Source organism: Pelophylax lessonae (genome assembly GCF_965119305.1).
Source record: "Pelophylax lessonae genome assembly, chromosome: 6".
Taxonomy (NCBI): domain Eukaryota; kingdom Metazoa; phylum Chordata; class Amphibia; order Anura; family Ranidae; genus Pelophylax; species Pelophylax lessonae.
Genome location: NC_138773.1, coordinates 49951164 through 49976176, shown reverse-complemented (window position 1 = coordinate 49976176; position 25013 = coordinate 49951164). Strand labels below are relative to the sequence as shown.

General features: G+C 44.0%; 1 protein-coding gene across 1 annotated transcript in view; it reads left to right on the top strand.

Annotated features, from left to right (window-relative positions):
- The window catches only part of ARHGDIG (Rho GDP dissociation inhibitor gamma), an 86306-nt gene that overhangs the window by 127 nt on the left and 61166 nt on the right, over positions 1 to 25013 (top strand). The window contains exons 1-2 of the mRNA XM_082260134.1: positions 1 to 24; positions 12407 to 12577. The exon at positions 1 to 24 is cut by the window's left edge and continues 127 nt beyond it. Of these exons, the coding sequence (XP_082116260.1) occupies positions 1 to 24; positions 12407 to 12577 (195 nt within the window). The remainder of the gene's footprint in view (positions 25 to 12406; positions 12578 to 25013) is intronic.

Genomic DNA, 25013 nt, shown 5'->3' with positions numbered 1-25013 from the left:
TGTGGTTGTCTGTGTGCTATAGAGGTGAGTTAACAGCATCTTTATTGTATCCACTCATTTATTTTATTTAATTTTTTTTTCCATATATTCTTTTATACAAAAAAAATAAAAATGTTTTGCTTTTGAAATTTTTTTTTTTTTTTTTTTATTCATTTTTGTGCTTTTATAGAGGGGTGTTACCCACTCTTTGTCTATTGTAGTTCAGTGTGACAAGTGCCTTTTTGACCTATGTATGGCTTTTGCAAAAAAAAAAAAAAATGATTTACTCCAATAAATTGATATTCAATTGTGTATTTGTTAATTTGCTATTTTTGTTTAAAATTAGACATTTATTTCATTGTTGTATTTTTTTTTTTTTTTTTTTTTGGATTAATTTAGCTGCTCAGAGTTGAGGGAATTGTCACAACATAGGACTTCTGGGAGAATGATGTAATGGTCTTTTATGCAAATACCTTGGTGACTTGAAATCTAACATTTCTTGGTTCTTGCTTGTGTTTACAATTCATTGCAAAGGGCATATATACTTCTTTTTTCTTTTCTTTTTTTAATGATTGTTTTATTCATGCTGTTCTTTGGGACCTACTATGTGTAAAATGACCCCTGGTGTGACTTGCCTTGCTAAGGTGACTTAGAGAAAGCTCTGTCAGCAACTGGTAGTGCATTAATTTGCCATCTCCATTTTTCATTGCATGTTCATTTAGTTATTATCATCCTACACTTGTTCAACTCTAATAAAAAAGAGCAAAAAAAAAAAAAAGCAATTGCACATAGCAACATGCAAAGCTTGATTGCAGTATTCAGATTGTTGCTAGCAACAGGTTAATATTTCCTTACTGTGTTATACTTACTATGGTGATTCTGAAAGCCTAGTCGTTAAAGTAAGCCTTGCCTCCTATCTGGCCACAGGATTGTCTACCCCTGTGAATATTCTACCACTCTGACTACAGTTTGACCATGTTCTGGGAAAATGCCTGTTAATTGGCTCCAGGTTGGTTAGGTAGTTTTGAATGTTCCAAACCTCTGAATGGCCAAAAGTTGGTACATTCCATTCTTGAGCTGTTCTGATGGTTTGATGGCTATTGGTTGGTACATTCCATTCTTGAGAAGGGTCTGATGGCTATATGTTGGTACATTCCATTCTTGAGAAGGGTCTGATGGCTATAGGTTGGTACATTCCATTCTTAAGAAGGGTCTGATGGCTATAGGTTGGTACATTCCATTCTTGAGAAGGGTCTGATGGCTATAGGTTGGTACATTCCATTCTTGAGAAGGGTCTGATGGCTATAGGTTGGTACATTCTCTTCTCGAGAAGGGTCTGATGGCTATAGGTTGGTACATTCCCTTCTCGAGAAGGGTCTGATGGCTATCGGTTGGTACATTCCCTTCTCGAAGGGTCTGATGGCTATAGGTTGGTACATTCCCTTCTCGAGAAGGTTCTGATGGCTATCGGTTGGTACATTCCCTTCTTGAAAAGGGTCTGATGGCTATAGGTTGGTACATTCCCTTCTCGAGAAGGGTCTGATGGCTATAGATTGGTACATTCCCTTCTCGAGAAGGGTCTGATGGCTATAGGTTGGTACATTCCCTTCTCGAGAAGGGTCTGATGGCTATCGGTTGGTACATTCCCTTCTCGAGAAGGGTCTGATGGCTATCGGTTGGTACATTCCCTTCTCGAGAAGGGTCTGATGGCTATCGGTTGGTACATTCCCTTCTCGAGAAGGGTCTGATGGCTATCGGTTGGTACATTCCCTTCTCGAGAAGGGTCTAAAGGCTATAGGTTGGTACATTCCCTTCTTGAGAAGGGTCTGATGGCTATAGGTTGGTACATTTCCTTCTCGAGAAGGGTCTGATGGCTATAGGTTTGTACATTCCATTTTCAAGAAGTTTGTAATGGCCTGATGGGCTATAGGAAGGTCAAGTCAGATAATGGCTCTACTTGGCTACAGGTTGGTCTCGTCCTTAATGGTTCTATTACATTGGTTGCCTGCCAGTTGAACATGTCCTTTTTAAAGGGGTTTTCAAATATAGAAGGTTTTTTTTTTTTAACCTAATGCATTCTATGCATTAAGGTAAACAACCCTTTGTGCAGCAGCCCGTTCCTCCCCCCCCCCCCCTCCCCCGATGCTTACCTGAACCCCATTCCAACGATGTCCAGGACTGTCTCAGCCGTCTGGGTTTCCCCTCCTCTTTGGCTAAGACACAGCAGTGGTGCCATTGTCTCCCGCTGCTGTCAAAGTCAGCAAGCCAATCAGGAGAGAATGGGCGGGCCGAACTGCAGCCCCATGTCTGAATGGATACACAGAGCTGTGATTCGGCTCGGGTGCCCCCATAGAACGATCGGCCGTCTTTTGTCCAGGGCTGTCGTGTCTGTTAAAAAAACTGCAAAAGACTGCACACTAATTTTGTCGGCCAACAACAGCCGACTGCAGAAGTGATGTCATGTGATGGTTAACTTTCCTTGACTTTTTTTCTTTTATGAGCATGCCCAGTCTTGCTAATCGGCTGTCTGTCGGCCGAAATCTGTACTGACTGGCGAACAATCGGCCGTTCTGGTGTTGGCCAACAAAAATTTTAATGCCTGCACGACATATTCTGTTCGGCCGAAAATGCGCTGTCGGCTGTTGGAAGCATCATACTAACAAGCCTACAATCGGCCGATCGGTCGTCAGCCGAATATTTACGGCCGACAATCGCTACGTGTGTACGGGGCTTTTCTGTGATTTTGAAGGTTCTAAAGCTCTTATTGACTATTGGATGATACATTCCATTCCTTAGGTCACCTGTGTCAAACACAAGGCCCGCGGGCCGAATCTGGCCCTCCGTGCCATTTCATGTGGCCCTCGCACCTATTCTCCAGACCCTGTGCTTTCTGCTTTCCAGCACTGCCTTCTTCCCAGCAGCAGCACAAGGGGAAGGGTGGTGCACTGTACTGTAAGGGAGGGTGGGAAACTCAACGTCTGATGGTGGGGAGGCTCCTGACGTCTTATGTAAGGGTAGGGGATGCTCTGGAAATCTAGTCTTACAGATACAATCGGCCCTTTTGAGGGCAATCATATTGCTGGTGCGGCCCTCGGTTAAATTGAGTTTGACACCCCTGATGGTCCTGATGACTATATGACTGGTACATTCCATTCCTGAGAAGGTTGTATTGGTCTGATGGGCTGCATCTCTCCATTGAAATGCAAAGAAAACGCCGCAAGAACTCCTCAACCATGCACCAGTGTTACGTTTTTGATCTAGTTTTTGAGTCACATGACCTATAAAAAACACACCATGAGCAGAGTAAAATCGCATGCATTTTTGGTGCCATTATCAGCACCTTCTTCTATTATAGGCAACATGCCGATAACACTATTTTCGGCTGAAATTTTGGTGAATATCTACTCTGGATACAGGATAGTGAAGTCTACTTGGTATTCTGTTGGTCTTGTCCTCAAATAGTTCCAATGCATTGTCTTCTGGTTGAACTTGGTCCTTTAACTATTCCAGTGCTATGACTGGCTACAGGTTGGTGCTCTAGTGGTTCTAATGCTCGGTTAGCTGACAGTTGGACTTTTTCTTCAATTTTTCTAGTAATGTGATTTGGCTATAGGTTGGTCTTTGCCTCTTATGCTCTGGTTGGCTGCCAGTTGGGCTTGTCTTTTATATATGCCAGTGATGGGATTATCGTGCCACAACCACAAGCCAAGCATTTTTCTTGCGGTTGCAGTACAGCTCTATTCACTTGAATGGGTTGTGTTTGGTGGCGGTACTACCTGCCAAATACGACCTATTATATAAATGGGTAATGTGGCAGCTAATCATGGGCACAGGATAGTCTAGTCCAGGGATTCCCAAACTATGGCCCTCCAGTTGTTCAGGAACTACAATTCCCATCATGCCTAGTCATGTATGTGAATGTCAGAGTTTTATAATGCCTCATGGGATGTGTAGTTCTGCACCAGCTGCAGGGCCGTAGTTTGGGAATCCCTGGTCTAGTCTCATTAGTATTCTAATGCTCTAATTGGCTGTATGTTGGATTCTCTTCAAATGGTTGTAATGCTCTGGTAGGCTGCCATTGAACTTGTCCTTTAATTATTGCAGTGCAATGATTGGCCACAGATTGGTCATGTGCTCTAATGGTTATAATGCTTTGGTTGGCTGCTAGTTGAACTTGTGCTTTAATTATTTTTGACCTGTGATTGGCAGCAGGGGTGTCTTGTCCTCTAATGGTTCTATTGCTTTGGTTGGCTGACAGTTGGACTTGGCCTTTAACTTTTCTAGTACAATGATTGGCTACAGGTTTGCCTCATGCTCTAATCATTATAATTCTTTGGTTGGCTACTGGTTGGACTTGTGCTTTACTTATTCCGAAGCTATGATTGGCAACAGATTGGTCTTGTGCTCTAATGGCTTTTATGCTCTGGTTGGCTGCCGGTTAAACCCTTCCTTTATTATGTCAGTGATGTGATGAGAAAACCGTGCCACAACCACTAGCTAAGCGTTTGTCTCACAGTTGCAGTTTGTCCCTATTCACTTGAGTTGGTTGTGTTTGGCGGTGGTACTGCTTGCCAAATGCGATGTATTCTATAAATGTGTAACGTGACAGCTGACCATAGATACAGGATAGTCAAGTCTCATTAGTGTTCTAATGCTTTGATTGGCTTTATGTTTGTCTTCTCTTCAAATGGTTGTAATGCTCTGGTAGGCAGCCATTGAACTTGTCCTTTAATTTATTGCAGTGCGATGATTGGCCACATATTGGTCTTGTGCTCTAATGGTTATAATGCTTTGGTTGGCTGCCAATTGAACTTGTGCTTTAATTATTACTGACCTGTGATTGGCAACAGGTTGGTCTTGTCCTCTAATGGTGCTATTGCTTTGGTTGGCTGACGGTTGGATTTGGCCTTTAACTTTTCTAGTACAATGATTGGCTACAGGTTTGCCTCGTGCTCTAATGGTTCTAAATGATCTGGTTGGCTGCCGGTTGGATTTGTCCTTTTAATTTTTCCAGTGAAGTGATTGGCTACAGATTGGTCTTGTGCGCTAATGGTTCTAATGCTCTGGTTGGCTTCCGGTTGGACTTGTCATTTAATTAGTATAGTGCAGTGATTTGACTGCAGATTGGTCTTGTCCTTTAATGATTCTCTTGCTGTGGTTGGCTGCCAGTTGGATTTGTCCTTTAATTTTTCCAGTGAAGTGATTGGCTGCAGATTGGTCTTGTGCGCTAATGGTTCTAATGCTCTGGTTGGCTGCCGGTTGGACTTGTCATTTAATTAGTCTAGTGCAGTGATTTGACTGCAGATTGGTCTTGTCCTTTAATGGTTCTCTTGCTGTAGTTGGCTGCCAGTTGGATTTGGTGATTGGCTAATGGCTACCGATTTTGATTTTGTGCTCTTGCTCTAATGGTTCTAATGCTCTGGTTGGCTGTCGGTGGAACTTGTCCTTTATTTAGTCTAGTGCAGTGATTGACCACAGGTTAGCTTTGTCCTTAAGGCCCCTTTCACACTTACCACGATTTTGACTGGTCTTGAAGCAATGCCTAATGTCTTTTGGACCTCAAAACGCATTTAAAATTGGCTAAAAGTAGTGCAGGGACTACTTTGAAGTCGTTGCGAGTTGAAGTCGTACAGATATCAACGGTACTCATTGGAAATCATGGAGAATGACTTGTCATGCAACTTTGCAGTCCCAAATCGCAGGACAAGTCGCACACGTGTGAAAGAAGCCTTAAAGTGGAGTTCCGGCCTATTTTGCAACTTTAGTGATTCCTGGAGTGCTCGCTATGCTGATCAACAATTGGGCATTTTCAATTTTGTTCGGGGGTTCCTTACCTTATTTTCAGGGCATTTTTGATTGTACTTCCTCCTTCTCCCCGCTCTGTGGCCACGGCCATCGACATCACTTCTGCCTTTGTATTGCATCCTGGGAGCTGTTTGTCATCACTCCCAGGAGTCTGGAATCAGGAAGAACTCCCAGAACACTCCCTGGAATCAGGAAGAAGGACACAGCAGATTACACTGCGGCTTCAGATGCCCACGTCTAAGACGGCCGAGCCCAGATAGCGTTTTTTAAAAGTAAGATTTTGACTAAAATCCAATACTGTACACCTTGTAAGTAAGAGAATAGCGGTTCTGTAAAGGGCGATGGATTAGTATTATAGGGGTATTTTTAGTTAAAAAAGGTATTTGAGGCCGGAACTCCGCTTTAATGGTAATCTTGCTCTGGTTGGCTGCTAGTTGGATTTGTCCTTTTACTTATTCCAGTGTAGTGATTGGCTACAGACTTATCTTGCCCTATAATGGCTCTAATGCTCTGGTTGGCTGCTGGATGCGCTTATCCTTTATTCCAGTGCTGTGATAGGAATACCATCTATTTTGTCTCATGGTTGCAGTACAGCCCTAGTCACGTATAGGTCATGTTTGGCCATACTGCCTGTTGTATAAACAGGTAACTTAGCACTTGACCATGTTACTTTGAAGCTGTGCAGTCGGGGGCAGTAAATTCACTGCTTAACTGCCTATTTTTACCACCTTCAGCTGCTTTATAAATGAGGCTGGTGTTCTAAAATTTAATTGGACCCGTGAAAATTCCGGACCCTCGTCACTTCCGGTGACGCTACATCACCGACAGCTGTTGCGAGCCCCGGTGCGCATGCGCACAAGACATTTTCCAGGTCCGATGAAATTTTAAGACTTTGCGAACAGCTGACTGAGAGGAGGTGGGGCTGAGGTGGGATGGAGTTACCGCCGCGGGTGCGACACAAGGGACATCTGACTGAGAGGAGGAGGGGCTGAGGTGGGACGCACACACCGCCGCGGGAAAATTTTACAACACCGCCGCGTCATCGAGCAAGGAACATGTTGCAGAGCTGACTTAGAGGGGACTGTCCGTTGGAAATGAATGGTGGAAATGTGGATGTCGGGGACAGAAAATAATGTTAATGAGTACGGAAGTGGCTCTACGTGAGGGCGGACGTTTCCATAGAGAAGGCGGAATTCACTTCTATGTGAGGACGGAAGTCTAGGGACCTCAGACGGAGGTATGTGTCAGTAAGGGCGGAAGTATCGGGAGAACAGGCGGAAGTGGCTCTATGTGAGGGCGGAAGTCTAGGGACCTCAGGCGGTGTTCGAAAATTTTATATATATTCACTTCCTTCCCGCCTCCTCTAAGTCAGCTCTGCAACATGTTCCTTGCTCAATGATGCGACGGTGTTGTAAAATTTTCCCGCGGCGGTGTGTGCGTCCCACCTCAGTCCCTCCTCCTCTCAGTCAGCTGTTCGCAAAGTCTTAAAATTTTATCGGACCTGGAAAATGTCTTGTGCGCATACGCACCGGGGCTAGCACCAGCTGTCGCACCAGCTGGTGGTGACATAGCGTCACCGTAAGTGACGAGGGTCCGGAATTTTCACTGGTCCGATCAAATTTTAGAACACCTGCATTTTGTGCCGGAAACCTTCCTAACCTACACCCATGGCACTGAATTATTATTTTTTTTTTCTTTAGCAATTTTTATTTTGTTACATTACTTAAGGTTGCAAATCTGTGAATTCTCTTACGTTGCACTTTTTGGAGATCATCTGCCTTAGCGGTTCAGCACTGAAAGCAGAAGTGGATTTCGGGAGATGAAACGATTTGGCGCCCTTGAAGACAGCACAGATTTAACATTTTTGGCTTTATGACGGCTCGGCAGGAAAGGTGTATTTCTCTCCTCTTTTATCCTGTTCTACAAGCCGCACATCCCTCTAATCTCATTTCCATGTATTTATTCAGCGTGTCTACTAAGGATTTGCGGGTTTTGTATTGCTTCCTGTGAGGTGCGCCTTATCTCTCCGCTCTTTAGAGCCAGTCATCTGCCCGGCTCGCTCACTTATCTTTTTGAATTCTTGCAAAAAAAAAAAAGAAAAAGACTGAATGCGCTTGTAGTGTGATCGCTCGGATGTTTGCCAGCCGCACACAATGCTTTGTAATAGACTCAAAGAAATCGTTATTTGGCGGCTTTTCACAATAATCCACTAATTGTGCGTGGAGTTATTGCTATCGGATTGGCTCTTCTTTTAGTTTATTGCGAATGGCGCTTTATTCAGGTATTAAATCCAACTTATTAAGGCTTCTGTTAACTGTCATAGTGCCACAGGCTTGGGTTTGCCCTTTTTTTTTTTTTTTATTAAATCACACCGGCTTTTTCTTTTGTGTAATTGTGGCTGGCACTGGAGATGGTTGATGATGAAAAATGGACATTAACCACTTAAACCCCGGAAGATTTTACTTCCTTCCTGACCAGTGCCTATTTTGCGATTCGGCACTGCGTGACTTTAACGGACGATTGCGTGGTGGTGCGACGCTGTACCTAAACGAATTTGACGTCCTTTTTTCCCCACAAACGGAGCTTTCTTTTGGTGGTATTTGATCCCCTGTGCGATTTTTATTTATTTTTTTTTTTAATCATGCGCTATAAACAAAAATAGAGCGTCAATTTTGCAAAAATAACAATATTTTTTTTTATATGAAATTCCAAAAAAAAATGTAAAAATCAAAATTTTTTAACATTTTCAGCCAATTTGTTTTATGCTACATATGTTTGGTAAAAAAAATCGCAAAAAGCATATTTTGATTGGTTTGCGCAAAAGTTATCGCGTTTACTAACAAAGGGAAAGATTTTTGTCATTTTTGTTGTTTTTTTTTTTTTAACGAGTAATGGCGGCGATCTGCGATTTTTGTTTTTGCGGGACTGCGACATTGCGGCGGACAGATCGGACCCTTGACTGACATTTTTGACACTTTTGGGGTTACCAGTGACATTACCGCAGTAATCAGTGCTATACATATGCACTGTTACTGTAAAAATGACACTGGCAGTGAAGGTGTTAACTGTATTGGAGAGGGAGGGGTTTAGTGTGTCCTAGGGGCGTGTTTCGAACTGTGATTGGCTGTGGCTACTGGTGTAAGAACAGAGATCAACGGTCCTACATAGTAGAACCGTCTGATCTCCATTCTTACACAGGGGAGACTGACAGGCGACTGTGTTTACACTAGCCGCCTGCCTTTCTCCCGCTCTAACGGACGATCGTGAGTCCCTGGCGCGGTCCATGACCGAGCTCGCTCCCTAGAGCCTCCCTAGAGCCTCACAGGCTAGCGACGTAGCCCTACGTCGCTTTGCCTGTGAGGGGCTGACTGCCGTCGTAAATAGTCGTGCGGCGGTCGGCAAGCGGTTGTATCCCCTGTGTAAAAAAAAAAAAAAAAATTCCTGCAGGACAATGGCATAATGTGCTAGTTTGCATCGCATACTAGCACATTATGAAATACCTTAGAATGAAGCCCCTACATGGTTGCCCGGACACCGCTGAGGGAGTTGACCTGTTCCCTCAGCGTCTCTTCCGGGTTCGGTGGCTCCCGCGCTGTGATGACGTCACTCCTGCGCATGCGTGTGGGAGTTCACTTTCCAGCAAGAAGCTCTGAAGGTCTGACAAGATCTTGCCGGACCTTCAGAGCGCATGCGCCTCTGGTGTCAGTGGCTGCATGCAGGGTGAATATCTCCTAAACTGTGCAAAGTAAATGCATAATGTGCTAGGTTGCACTCTCCTCATTGGTTCACTGTGATTGACAGCAGTGGGAGCCAATAGCTCCAGCTGCTGTCTCTCAGCCAGTGAGGAAGGAGAGACCTGGGACAGCTGAGGCTGCTGTGCACATCACTAGTTCAAGAGGGGGTTCAGGTGAGTATTAGCGGGGCTCTAGGGGCAGAAACATGAAGGTAAAAAAAAAACCTTCATATGCTTTACTGTATTCCTTCTATCGGAAAAGTCTGGTTGATCCAGCCATTCCCCTTTGTTCTATGGTCAACGAGGACCACTCGTATGCTGCTTGCGCGGTTGGTTTGTGTCCCTGGGCTTTCATTTAGAGGTACAGGACTTCCAGAGCCTGCTCAGCCACCACATCCCTGACCATCCCTGATCTGTAGATTGATTGTGGCTTTAAGCCTTAGCAAGTATGGTGCCTACATAGCAAGAGCCATACTTGAAGAGTCTCCAAGCTTGTGCATTCACCACTAATGGCACTTTTCCACTGCAAGTACCGGCTCGGCCCTGCTTGGCCAGGTTTGCTTTTCCACTGCTGGTACCGCATGGTACGGTGTTGGAACGGTTCGGTACGGTACGGTATGGTTTGCTTTTCCACTAAAGTTAAGTGAGTGGGATAACAACGATTCTCTGACCAATCAGTGGCTAGTAGACTGCATGCAAAGGATTGTGGGATATGGTACCGGGTATGGTACCTCTTGGAACCACAATCGAGGTGGTACTGTTTTTTGAGAGCCGTACCGTTCGGTTCCATGCAGTGGAAAAGTGCCGCCGTACCGTACCGAACCATTCCTACACCTTACCATGCGGTACCAGCAGTGGAAAAGCACAAAAGTGAATCACTCGGTTCCATGCAGTGGAAAAGCGCCATAATACAACTCAGATTTGGTCATGCCTAGAGTTCTGGTTTAACATTTACAAAATTTCACGCTCCATATAAACTTTGACACAATGGAAGCGGGATGAATTACTGGCCATGATTATTACAAACTCTCCTGAGCGAGCGTAGAGCTGAGTAAGCAGAGTCCATGCCTGGCCCATTATGGAGATCGCCTCTTGATTGGCGATGGCTCCCCTCTGTGCACTGTAATGTTCCGGGGATTATACTGAGGCTCTTCTGCTACACTCATATTAATCAGTTAGATCATAGGCTTCCCCCGCTCTCTGCATGTAATCAGCCTGTGCTGGAGACAACATGAGAGGTTAAGGATGCGGTATGTTATCTTTAGATTGCGATTTAACCAGGGAAATACTTGATGCATTTTTAATGTTGACCTGAGTTTTTGATATGCAGAGAGCATAGGCTGCTATCGCCTTTGTTGCTGTGTTGGCAATGCCCAGCCTGTCTAAGACAGACATTTCCAAAGGGCTGCACAGTAGCAGTTCATTTTTGCATCTCAATGCACAAAAAGTTTGCTCCTGCAGCATTTTTTGCTGCATATCACAGTGCACACTTAAGAAGTTGAAGTACATTATCCCCAGCGTTGGTGTCAGTGCAATAATAACCCCCAGTGTCGGGGTCAGTGAGTGCAATAACCCCCAGCATTGGGGTCAGTGAGTGCAATAATAATCCCCAGGGTTGGGGTCAGTGAGTGCAATAATAATCCCCCCCCAGCGCTGGGGTCAGTGAGTGCAATAATAACCCCCAGTGTCTGGGTCAGTGAGTGCAATAATGACCCCCAGTGTCTGGGTCAGTGAGTGCAATAATGACCCCCAGTGTCTGGGTCAGTGAGTGCAATAATAACCCCCAGTGTCGGGGTCAGTGAGTGCAATAATCCCCCCCCAGCGTTGGGGTCAGTGAGTGCAATAATAACCCCCAGTGTCGGGGTCAGTGAGTGCAATAATAACCCCCAGTGTCGGGGTCAGTGAGTGCAATAATAACCCCCCAGCGTTGGGGGTCAGTGAGTGTAATAACCCCCAGTGTCGGGGTCAGTGAGTGCCATAATAACCCCCAGTGTCGGGGTCAGTGAGTGCCATAATAACCCCCCAGTGTCAGGGTCAGTGAGTGCAATATTAAACCCCCAGCATTAGTCTCAGTGAGTGTAATAATAAACCCCCAGCATGGGGGGTCAGGGAGTGCAATAACTCCCCAGCATTGGGGGTCAGTGAGTGCAATAATAACCCCCAGCGTTGGGGTCAGTGATTGTAATAATAACCCCCAGCATCGGGGTTAGTAGACTGGATTGCTGATCCAGGGAATATTCGACTCCGAAAGGAAAAATGTGTGTATGTATATATATATATATATATATATATATATATATATATATATATATATATATATATATATATATATATATATACATAATATTTTTTAATCACTGGAGCAAATTGGGCCTTGCTTTATTGGGTTTTTTTGGCTTCCTCTGTATCAACTGTGGTTATAGGATTCCCATATATGGAGGTTTTCAATGTATTGTTTACTATTGGTTGATTCTAAAGGGACTTTTTTTCAGCTATGTAACTTTAGAATCCAACAGTGATTTTGGATGTAAAATGAACATTTTACTTTAAATTTGGATGTTGAGCCGACGTCACTTGGTATCCTCAGATGTCCTGCTTTCTGGCACACTAAGAATCAGACATAGATAAGTGAAACCATTAATGAAATGTCTGAGATTAGTTGCAAGTATACAATACCTACCCACTATTTGTATGAGATCGCTGTAGGCCCATCCTGCCTATCTTGTTGGTAGATTTGAAGTAACCTATCTTTTTTTCAAAAACGTGGGATTGTTTGATATACCCAAGGATTGCTTGGTAAAGGTGGGTGCCAATAAAGGGGCACATACTTTTTTTGATTTTTTTTAAGAATCACTTTTCTAAGTCATAACTCGTTTTCCTCCATTGCAGACAAAATGGCAGACGAAATCAAGCATGTTGAAGATTCGGAGGATGAGGTTGACCTGAATTATAAGGCTCCTGAGAAGAAATCTGTACAAGAGCTCCTGGAAGTGGACAAAGATGACGAAAGCTTGATGAAATACAAAAAGGCTTTGCTTGGAAATTTGCCAACTACCGTGGGTAAGTCTGTCCTGCTGGTCAGAGTTGGGGCCTCGGAACAAAACCATTATGGGGACACTAATCTCAATCTCCAAGGCAATTCCTATAATGAAACAGAAAAGCGAAAGGTTTAGCGTTTCCCAAACTTTTTAAACTATAACCTTATCCACCTGTATTTGCCAAGTGATGTTGCTACCTGCATAGACAGCCCTGGGGGTAAGGAGTAATGGGCTTCTGGGCCCCATAACAGTCGCAGTCCAGTTACGCTCTTGCTAGAAATGCATTTTCTATTTCTTCATTTTGTGTCTTAAATTAAAAAAGATATTCGACTTGGGAAGATTTGTGGAAAACCCATAAACTGGGCAATCCATGATTAGTTCTCTTGATGGCCAGTGACACTCCCACAGTTTTAATATAAGCTGTGTAGGCCCATCAGAAAGAATTGCATAGAGACAGTCATGCTCATCTCTCATCTCAAACCAAAAATCAATCTATCTATTTGACCATTTAACCTCCCTGGCGGTATTCACGAGTGTGGCTCGGGGGTTAACTTTCAGTGCCAAAAGCGGTAACCCCGAGCCACACTCGTGATTACCCCAGAATGTTACTCACCTTCCCTGCGCTCCTCTGCCGTCCTCCCCGGCATCCTGACACTCTCTCCCCGCTCTGTGCAGGACCGATTGCCGGCACCTGCCTCCCGGTTCCCTCCTGCGTTGAGACGCAGGGGGGGGTGGAACCGGCGGCAAATTCAAAAGTTTAAATACACCAAATGAGATGATACAAAGCTGTGATCCTAACGGATTACACTGTATCGTCCCATTTCACCACAGGATTTCACCTGGTGACTTTTCCAGTGCCCTGCCTGTGCTTTTCCAGTTCTTTGTGCCTGGAAAATAGAGAACGACCATGGCGTCCAAAAAGCTTTCTTTTTGTGCAAAAGTGCTTTTAGACGAACTAGAAAACAGCGACAGCGTAATGGAGTTACTTGAAGAACTGAGCGATAGTGATTCCTGGGAAAATTTGTCATCCGGTACGGAAAGTGAGGACAGCGACGATTCTGATGTCTCTTTCTGGCACATAGCTTGTGGAATTTGGGAAGTATATCAAATGATTCTTCAGAATTTCCAATGGAGCTATGTGCCAGAAAGAGACATCAGAATCGTCGCTGTCCTCACTTTCCATACCTGATGACGAATTTTCCCACGAATCGCTATATTAATAGTTTGTCTAAAAGCGCCATTGGAATAACTGAAATTCATCCCAGGTGATATCATTTGCTGCTTAGTGATTGCACTACTCTAGTCTGCATCTCCCCAAGGTAATACTTAAAATCTGGCCTGTTAGTGGGCCCTGAGGACCACTGATTTAGTGTATTTACATCTTTGAAATTGCCGCTGGTTCCACCCCCCTGCGTCGCAACGCTCGCAGGGAAGGGAACCAGAAGACAGGTGCCGAGCACACAGTGGGAGGACGGCGGGGGAGGATTGAGGGGGATCGCAGGGGAAGGTGAGTTTTTTAAAATGTAAAACCACAGATGCAAACCACATGCAAAATAATGTACCGCTTTTAGCACAGAAATCCTGACATAATCAGACTGCGAGGGAGGTTAAAGCGGAGTTCCACGCGTTTTTGTGTTTAGTAAAAGTCAGCAGCTACAAAAAGTGTAGCTCTTGACTTTAATAAACACCCACTAACCTGTCCCACGGTCCAGTGGTGCGGACTCCCGAACCCTTGCCTCTCCCTCTCCTCTCCCCGGCGCCAGCATTACAAGTGTGGGCACTTGGGTGTGACGGCTTGTGGCTTCACAGCCAGGTGCGCACTGCGCATGTGCGAGTCACGCTGCGCCGCCTTAATGGTCGGGCAATCTTTTGGGACCTGTGAAGTGTCCCAGAAGATTGCAGGGTCGGAGGAGGAGAAGAGAACTTCCACTTGAGTCGCCTAGGCGGCCTGAGTGGAAGTGGGAGCGGGTACATAAGTCATAAGAATAAAAAAAAACGCGTTTGAAAAATTTCTGCGCATATACCGTTATACCGTATGACATAAAAGTTGCAATGACCGCCATTTTATTCCCTAGGGTCTCTGCTAATCTATATATATGTGTGTGTGTGTGTGTGTGTATATATGTGTATGTGTGTGTATATATATATATATATATATATATATATATATATATATATATATAATGTGTGTATGTATGTTTTGGGGGTTCCGAGTAATTTTCTAGCAAAAAAAGATGATTTTTACATGTAGGAGCAAAGTGCCAGAAATCATGCAGTATGAAAGTGGTTAATAAAATTTTTTTTTTTTATGAAATTTATTTTTATAAAATGCTTTTGGGGTAAACATTTATCTAAAGATAATTTTCTATTTAAGATACATTAATAATTTTAGTTTATTCAGCAGAAAATGGAGCTTGGTAATGTAGCATGAGGCTGTATGTTCTGCAATATTTAAATTTTTGGTGAACTCAGTCAATCCAAGCTCTGCAAGCTGAGATAACATGCACTGCATGGATGCATTCACACAATTGCACAGTAACCATCAGATAAAACAAAGTTCAGGAATATTCCTTTATCCCATGGTTTTGTAAATCTATGTACACTACAAACTGTACGATTGGTTCTGATATTGCTGTTTTACTAACCTGACAGCTAATTATTCTAAATAGGAAACCTTCATTTTGTTTGCAAATATTAACCACTTCAATACCGGGCACTTTCCTCCCTTCCTGCCCAGGCCAATTTTCCCCTTTTAGCGCTGTTGCATTTTGAATGACAATTGCGCGGTCACTGCACCTAAACCAAATTTATGTAATTTTCCCCCCACAAATAGAGCTTTCTTTTGGTGGTATTTGATCACCTCTGGGTTTTTTCCTTTTTGCTAAACAAATAAAACAAGACCGAAAAGTTTGAAAAAAAAAAGTTTTTTTGTTTGTTATACAATTTTGTAAATAAAACGTTTTTCCCTGCACTGATGAGACTGCACTGATGAGCACTGATGGGGTGGCACTGATAGGCGGCAATGATAGGCGGCACTGATGGGCACTGATATGTGGCACTGATAGGTAGCACAGATAAGCAGCATTGGTGGGCACTGATAGGCGGCACTGCTAGGCACTAATAGGCGGCATTGATGGGCACTGATAGGTGGCACTGGGCACTGATCGGCACTGATGGGCGGCACTAATGGGCACTGATAGGCGGCACTGGTGGGCAATAATGGGCACTGGTGGGCGGCACTGAAATCTGGCAATGATGGGCACTTGTGGGCAGCACTGATGGAGAGGGCACTGGCGGGCAGCACTGATGGGGAGGGCAATGGGGGGCTCCCTGAGCCCTGATTGCCATCCCCGGTGGCCATAGTGGGCATCCCTGGGGTCATAGGTGGGCATCCCTGGTGGTTCTAGTGGCACCCCCCCCCCCCGAGGGTCTGCACTGGTAATCAATGATCTGATTACCAGTGCCGACCCCCCCCCCCCCCCCCCCCGCCCTGTCAGGGGAGCCGCCGATCGGCGCTCCTTTACTCGTGCCTGTCAGGCACGAACTAAGGAAAGCCGATCAACGGCTGTTCCTGTTTACTATGTGACCAGCCGTGATTGGACACGGCTGATCACATGGTAAAGAGCCTACGTCAGTAGTCTCTTTACCGAGATCGGAGATGCAGGGTGTCAGGCTGACACCTCGCATCACCGATCGCCGCTCATATGACGTCCGGTCAGGATAATACAACCACATTCCCGCCGTCAATCTGTTATAGGGCGGGGGGCGGGAAGTCGTTAAAGATTCTAACTAGCAGCAAGAATAAGTCGTTACATTTAAAGAGCACCTGTCATTTCAGATCCATCATAGCAGCGCCATTGATTTAAATCAAATCCACACTGTTTATATCGCAAAAAAATTAAACCCAGTGGTGGTCAAATACTGTCAAAAGAACGCTCCATTTGTGTGGAAAAAAGGGTTATAAATTTCGTTTGGGTACAAAGTTGAATGACCATGCAAATTACCAGTTGACCACTTAAGCCCCGGAAGATTTTACCCCCTTCCTGACGAGGCCCTATTTTGCGATTCGGCACTGCGTGATTTTAACGGACAATTGCGCGGTCGTGCGACGCTGTACCTAAACGAAATTGACATTCTTTTTTTCCCACAAACAGAGCTTTCTTTTGGTGGTATTTGATCACTTGTGCGATTTTTACTTTTTGCTCTATAAACAAAAAAGAGCGTAAATTTTGCAAAAATAACAATATTTTTCACATTTTTTTTTTTTTTATATGAAATTCCCCAAAAAAATGTAAAAATCAAAATTTTTTAACATTTTAGGCCAATTTGTTTTCTGCTACATATGTTTGGTAAAAAAAATTGCAATAAGCGTATTTTGATTGGTTTGCGCAAACGTTATTGCGTTTACTAACTAAGGGAAAGATTTTTGTCTTTTTTTTTTTTTTTTTTTTTAACTAGTAATGGCGGCGATCTGCGTTTTTTTTTTTTTTTTTTTTTTTTGCCGGACTGCGACATTGCGGCGGACAGATCGGACCCTTGACTGACATTTTTGCTACTTTTGGGGGTACCAGTGACATTACTACATATGCACTGTTACTGTAAAAATTACACTGTCAGGGAAGGGGTTAACTTTATTGGTGATGCAGGGGTTAAGTGTGTCCCTAGGGGTGTGATTCTAACTGTAAAGGGATGTGGCTAGTGGTGTAACAGAGACATACGATCCTACATAGCAGGACCGTATGATCTCTGTTCTTACACAGGGGAGAATGACAGGCGGCTTTGTTTACATCAGCCGCCTGCCTTTCTCCCTCTGCACCGGACGTTCGCGAGTGACTGGCGGACATCGGGTCCGCCGGTCACACGCACGGGGATGTGCAGGAGCGCGCCTCCGGCGGCGCACACTCGCCCCCTAGAGCTTCACCGGCTAGCGACGTAGTCACAAGTGGTTAAAGTAACTCAGTTCTGAATAGCAAAAAAGGCCTGGTCAAGAAAGGGGTAAAATCTTCCATAGGTCAAGTAATTAAAAGGTTATATGTATTCTCCCTATCACATTGATCAGATAGATGGGGTAGGTCCTCCCATATTAATAAGATTTGGTAAATGAAAAGTTGATTTCCTGTCAATGTTGTAAAGTTTATAGTGACTGAGATCTAAACAGATTTGGAATGTAAAATCCATAAACAAGTTCTTATTTACAGGGAAGGTCTTTGACTGTAAGATATAAACACGCATTTAAAACCCCTCAGTCGAATCCGTGTGCGCCGCGCCATCTGTGCTCCGTGCCGGCAGGTGAGCCGTAACATGTGTTCATGGCGTATTTGTAGGTGGCGTGCAGCGAAACAGATGTGGCTGTACAGATGATTGATCACGCGAGGCAAACGGGGACATTAAGCCACAGATCTTTCCAGAGGAATCCTGGAGAGGAGTTTTAATAGAACAGAGATGGTGTGAGTCGGATAAATTGGGTCGTGGAGTAAAGTTCACTGCAAAGTCTCTCTGGGACTGCGGTCAGCCCTGAAAAGAGCCGGCACTTAAGAATCCATCAGTCTCCTCCGAGGAGATGAATTTAGGACGTTGTGACAGAAGCAATTCGTCTCTCAAAGCCTTGTTTGAACCTCTCTGCAGAGGAGGACTATTTAGTGTGACCGTAGACCAGCCATTCTCAACCAGGATTCCATGGGACCCCAGGGTTTGTCCAGATCAGGGTTCCTCCTGAGGCTGCTAGGGGTTCCTTGAGCAATGGGCAATTTCTGCCTCTCCAATAAGTTTCCAATGACACCATTGTTCCTTTTAGCTATCTGTAAGGGGGTAATTCTTCCCAATGATGACCAGAGTAGGGATGCACTGATCCGATATTCGGATCGGATATCGGTCCCGATACGGGCAAAATAGCTGGATCGGGGGATCGGTAAAATTAACAGATCCACGGGCCGATCCGGTTTTGCTCTTTTATAGCTTGTGAGGGAGCAGAGAACAGCTGTCAAAGAAAAAAAAAAAAGAGCCTCCTGCAAATGCCTTTCAACTCTCCCAGTTAAGTAAACACAATGATTACAATGTATCTTTTCGTTCAGGAGGAGGGAAGTTTAACCTCTTAAAGACTAAACCCATGACATTTTAGATTTTGAATGCACAATGTTATAAGGTATCTGCCGATACCAATCCGGAAGTGTTATTTTGTTATAAGCTCACAAAACAGTACTTCCGGATCGGACTCGGGATCGGCGATTTCACAAAGCAAAAGATCGGGATCGGGACCAAAAAAGTCGGATTGGTGCATCCCTAGACCAGAGTAAGGAGCATTCTTCCCACTGACTGTCACACTGATGTGTCATGAGTTGTAGATTTTGAATTTTTAGCAGGGGTTCCCCCGAGACCAGAAATGTATTTCAAAGGTTCCTCTGTGTTAAAAAGGTTAAGAAATGCTGGTCCAGATGGTGCTAGGGGTTCCTTGGGTTGTGGTCAACTGACCTCCAATCTGATGGTACCCACCCAGTTCCAAGGCTGGTTCTATTTGGAAAAACAAGTAGCACGACCCTAATTATCTTTTTAGCAGTCTGTGAAGCAAGCCATGCATTATACAATTTTCTTTCCTTCAACCATAGATTTAGAGAAAGAAAATTGCTCAATTCCCACATCAACACATTCAATGTTGATGGGGTAATATCTCCCGCTGCGTTATTGTATTCTGAGAGCAGGATGTTTCCCAGCCAACAGAATACAATACACTTCCCGCAGTATGGCCGCCAGCAGTAATGGTTTGAAAAGAAAAAAACCATACAGGCTGGTTGCACTGAAGTGGATCGATGAATTGACTTCAGTACAACCAGCCTGCCCATAGACTGCTCGAAATTCGGCAGATTACTGCTGAACCAGCCAAATTTGGATCAGTCTATGGCCGGCTTCAGGGTGGCATTCTGACCTCTACTGCAAGGGTTTTGTTCTTCCTACTGATCGCCAATGTAAAAGGTATTTATCCCATTGACCCCTGATGAATTGGTCTTAGTAAGGGATTTGTAGTATGCATAGAGCAGCGTACATGACTGCAACTAACCTGCACTGCTCCTTCCAAACTAAGGGGAGTAAGGGAGGAAAAGGAGAGGTTCAGGAGCTCGCAGATTACATTAAAACCAGGCAGAAAAACACATTTAAGAAATGATCTCGTGAAAAGTACATTACAGGGTCATTAACTGGTTCCGCACTGCCCACCGCATATATACTGTGGCAGGCTTGCCTTCCTGTGTGAACCGATGTAGGGCTACATTGGTTGCGCGCCGGCAGCAAGGGGGCACGCACCCACCCCCACTCGGCAGTGGGGACTTCGATGCACTTGTCAGGTGGCTCCGATTGCCGCCTGCCACCCACGATCGTTCCCCCGCTGAGAGAGAAGGACGGGCAGCTGTCGTAAACACAGCTGACTGTTCTCTCTAGAATGATCATAGAGCCCCTGTGATCCTTCTATATAGGATCACAGGTCTCTATGATCATTCCATAAGCCCCGCCCCCATACAGTTAGAATCACTCCCCTAGGCTCACATTTAACCCATTGATCTCCCACACTGTTAACCCCTTCCCTGCCAATGTCATTATTACAGTAACAGTGCATATTTTTAGCACTGATCACTGTAGTAATGTCACTGGTCCCCCCAAAAGTGTTAAAAATGTCAGTCAGGGGTCCGATTTGTCCGCTGCAATGTTGCAGTCGTACTAAAAATCTCAGATCGCCGCCATTACTAGTAAAAAAAAAAAAAACAATAAAAATGAGGGAGTGCAGAACTATCCATAGGAGACGTGTTGCCACAAAAGCTTTGGTTATACCTAAAACTCTGCTACAGTTTTGAAAAAAAAAATCTTCTTTTTAATGGCCGTACTTGTAGGCCCTGGGTAGCCTTTCCCAAGCCTGTCTGAAAAACTCCTAGGTAGGTGGTCATCTAGGCAGCATGGGGAGAAATATTCAAGATTTGTTTTTTTTATTTTTGTTTTTAATCATTCCATAATAATCAAAATCATAAAATGAAATACAGATGTAGTCACAGATCACATGAAAATATCCAATATTGCACACATAAACCGTTTACCCTGTAAAAGTACACACCTAATAAATAAAATACACACCCCCTCTAGGGAAGGTCCCCTACCAAGGAGTTTTGAATTAGGAGAGGTCACACTTGACCTACAGTTAGGACATTGATCAGAAATCACTTATCCAAAACCTTAGCAGTGTTTTTTTAATGTATCAACGGGGCTCCCATTCAGCTTAGGCAGGCTTGAGAAAGAGGCAGAATTGCCTTGAAAGGCGTGGCCACGCCCCTCTGCTGGTGACATCACACTGGACTGTTCCCACGTTGTCAGATCGGCTTCATAGGTTATGAGTTGGCCGAGGCCGGCGGAGGAGCCTGAATCTCAGACTGGATTCTCACTGCACTGAGCATCATCTAGACGACAGCCTTAGCCCATATGACAGGCACAATTATTTTAATTAGAGACTTTTCTTTTTTTAAGCAATAAACCTTCGTTCTACTGCACTTAGATCGCATCTTCTGGCGTTTGTTTTTATTTTGTGCGGTTTTTTTTGTTAGCAATAAACATGTTATACTGCACTTAGATTGCGTCTTCTGGTATGTTTTTTTTTTGTTTTTAGCAATAAACCTTTGTTTATACTGCACTTAGATCGCGTCTTCTGGTGTGTTTGTTTTTATTTTGTGTTTTTTTTTTTTTTGTTTTTTGTTTTTTTTAGCAATAAACATTAGTTATACTGCACTTAGATTGTGTCTTCTGGTGGTATGTTTGTTTTGTTTTTTTTTTTGTTTGTTTGTTTTTTAGCAATAAACCCCTTTGTTATACTGCACTCAGATCGCGTCTTCTGATGTGTTTGTTTTTATTTTGTTTTTTGTTTTGTTTTTAGCAAACATTAGTTATACTGCACTTAGATTGCGTCTTCTGGTATGTTTGTTTTTTTTTTATTATTATTATTTTTTTAAGCAAAAAACATTAGTTATACTGCACTTAGATCGCATCTTCTGGTGTGTGTGTGTGTTTTTTTTTTTTCCGTACTGTACCGGATGGGCTGGAATAAATACATGCTCAATTTTATTGCAAGGTGTGCTAACCCCCCAATGTACTGTTCTTTCCTATCCTCACTTAAATATCCTGAAAGATTTGATGAATTCTGTATCCATTTAAGTTCGCTTTCTAAAGAACAAAAAAAAAAACTTCTGTATTTTCACTGAGATTTGTTCATTTTACTGGGCAGTTATTTTCAGCGAAGACCTGAAGTCGCTCTAGTATAATAGTCCCATCAAAATGTCACACCAATGAATCGCTTTTCCCCGCAGTATCCGGTCAGCCGTGTCAGTTTAGTTTTAAAAATGGTATTCTGTGACAAATGTTGGCTGTCTGGCATTTTAAGCGTATGTCAGACATATCAATAATCGGCGTATTAACATTTAGACCTCGGAGAAGCAATGGGATGGAAGCTGGCGCTGAGGCGTAGGCCCAGAACCCGGAGCAGTTATTGAAAATGGCTGCTAGTCCGTTATCACGGCTGAATAGGGAATGATTGATGGAGCCAGGCCCACATCTGATAAATTAAATTATGATCCTAGCTTGCAAAAAGCCATTAGGAACTCTATTTCCTGATCGAATTACCCGTTAACGTTGTCTGCCGGTAATAGGCTCAGTTGGTGTGTCAGGGTTATGTGAGCTAAGCGCGGCTCGTCTCATGGGATGGAGATGGGGATTGAGGATCGGGCCTGATGGAGAACAGCTAATGTTTATACAGCTGACATGCTGGGCTTGTTTAAAGGTTCACTCTAGTGGTAGTATTAAAAAAAAAAAAAAAAAAAAAAAAAAAAAACTTTTTCCAGAAAAATCATAAGTTTTTACCAGGAATAAAAGAAACTAATATTTGGGGGGAGGGAGGAATTCCAAACTAAAGGAAACCTCCTGTGTAAAATGACTTTCAGTTTAAGGCCCCTTTCACACGAACGATCCAATCCACCTGTCAGTTTTTTAGGCGGATCTGATCGGATCCTCCATGCATCCCTATGGGGCAGCGGATGCCAGCGGAGACATGTTCGCTGCCACCCGATTCCGATCCTGTCCGTGAAATCCGGACGGATGGAAACCCTATTTTCCATCCCTCCAGGGGGATCGGATCGGATAAGAGCGCACAGGCGGTCCATTCTCATCCGATTCCCCCATAGAGAGCAGCGGGGCCAACAGAGGCGGACCGTGTGAAAGGACCCTAAAGCAACAAATTATCGTAAGTTTTTATGTTCCCTCTAACTCCAATCACTGCCAGAGCCGGTGTTCTATCAGAAAACCCTACCCCATCGGATTTCCCTACCTACGTCATTTCCGGTGCGGGTTCGTCCTGCACCAGCTGTAGCCGCGTCACATGTCCTACTGCGCATGCACAGAATAGGTAGGGAATTTTGATAACCTCGTAAGAGGTGAGGCACAAGTCCTACTGCGCATGAGCAGGAGCATGCGCACCAACGGATCGGGCAGCGGCATCTCTTATAACAAACATACATCCGATCTCCATGGCCCACACTGCGCCGAGCCGACAATGGGACAATCCTATTTCCTACCTACACGCGCATGCCCACTGTCTCATTATCGGGTCGGCGCAGTGTGCGGCATGGAGATCGGATTGTCGGCTCGGCGCAGTGTCAGGTCAGCACAGTGTGGGCCATGGAGATCAGATGGATGTTTGTTCTAAGAGATCCCGACCTGTTGGTGCGCATGCGCCAGCTCAAGCGCAGTAGGACTTGTGCCTCACTTCTTACGATGTTATCAAAATTCCCTACCTATTCTGCGCATGCACAGTAGGACGTGTGATGCGGCTACAGCTGGTGCATGATGAATCCACAGCTGATCTCAACCGGAAATTAGGTAGATAGGCAAATCTGATGGGGTAGGGAAATCTGATAGAAATCTGATAGAACACCTTGCTTCTATTTTTTCATACTTGTTTAAAAAAAAAAAAATTGATTTAAGCCGGAAAATTGTATAACCCAAAACATGATATATTTTCCTAAAAAGCAGACACCCCGGAGAATAAAATAGTGGTAGTTCCAATTTATTATGTCGCATGCTAGTGCAACTGTTTATGAAACAAAGAATTTCAGTAAAAAATACATTAAAGTTAATTTTGGGGCATAATTTCAGTAAAAAATACACAAATTAATTTTGGGACATAGAAGCGCTATAAATTAACCAATTTTTTGGTCAAATATAAAAGACGAGGTTACATCAAGTAAAGAGATAACCTGTGGAACCTTAAAGTGTTATTAAACCCACAACAGTAAAATCAGACTGTGTATGTAGTAAAGCATGATTCGTATACTCACTGTGCAACCTAGGGGTTAATCCTTTGCATTGTGTATAAAGGCTGTTTGATCCTGTCTTCTCTGATCCTTCCCTTCTTCTTTAACTGACTCCAACCCATCTCCTGATAGAACAGACCGTTAGGGAGTCAGACTGCACATGCTCAGTTAGGTGTGTATTGCTAGAAAGTATTTTTTTTCCTTTGGGAGAGTGCATGTGATCAGCACAGGGCCAATCAGCACTGTCCAGACAAAGGGTCAGGGGAGAATGAAAACTCCTCTTACAAGCTTTACTAGGAACTGATAGAAGTCTCAAGACTGCTAAATACTGCTGATGAGAAAAGGTATTTAGCAGTTTATATTTACTAAAATAATTGTATTTCCATGTTCTGTGTACTGTGGGAGAGCAGATATAGTGGCTGCAGGTTCTGGGTTTAGCAACACTTTAAAAATTGTGTGCACCAGTGAAATGGCGACAAACTGAAGTACCCCTATATTTTCCATAGGCGACATTGTAAAAGCCTATACAGGTCATCGGTTTAGAATTAATGATAAATAATTGGCCTAGAATAATTGCTCTCACTCTGGCATTCGCGGCGATATGTAACTTGTGCAATCGACCTATTCATGCATAGACTCCCCTGATATTTTACGTTCTTTGGGGGGGGGGGGGTATTTTAGGTGCTTGGTTGTAACTTTTAATTGTTTATACTTCTTCTTTTTTTTGGTTTGGTTTTATTCACATATGGGACTTTTTGCCCCCTATGTGATGAAAACAAAACGTTAGCTTTTTTGATGAGAAGTTCTCTATGCGACATCAGGGGTCTAAAAGACCCCTGATCTTTCACCTGTCTTCCAAATAAACGAAGGTAGTGAAGATCACATTCCATTCGTTTCTTCCCCAGTCTCAGCAGGACCCGAATGTGACGTTTTACACGTTGCTTCTGAGTCAGTGACCAGAAGGGAAGAACAGCAAATGGGCAGCCACTGATCTCCCTCTCCTCTACGTGGGGGCCAGTCTTGGGTCAGCCAATGGGCATGCAGAGCCCGGGATTTTAAGGCGGCAAGGTGGGGGGGGGCAAGGCTAGGAATTACAAGGAACAATTGTAGCAAACAGAAAACAGCCGC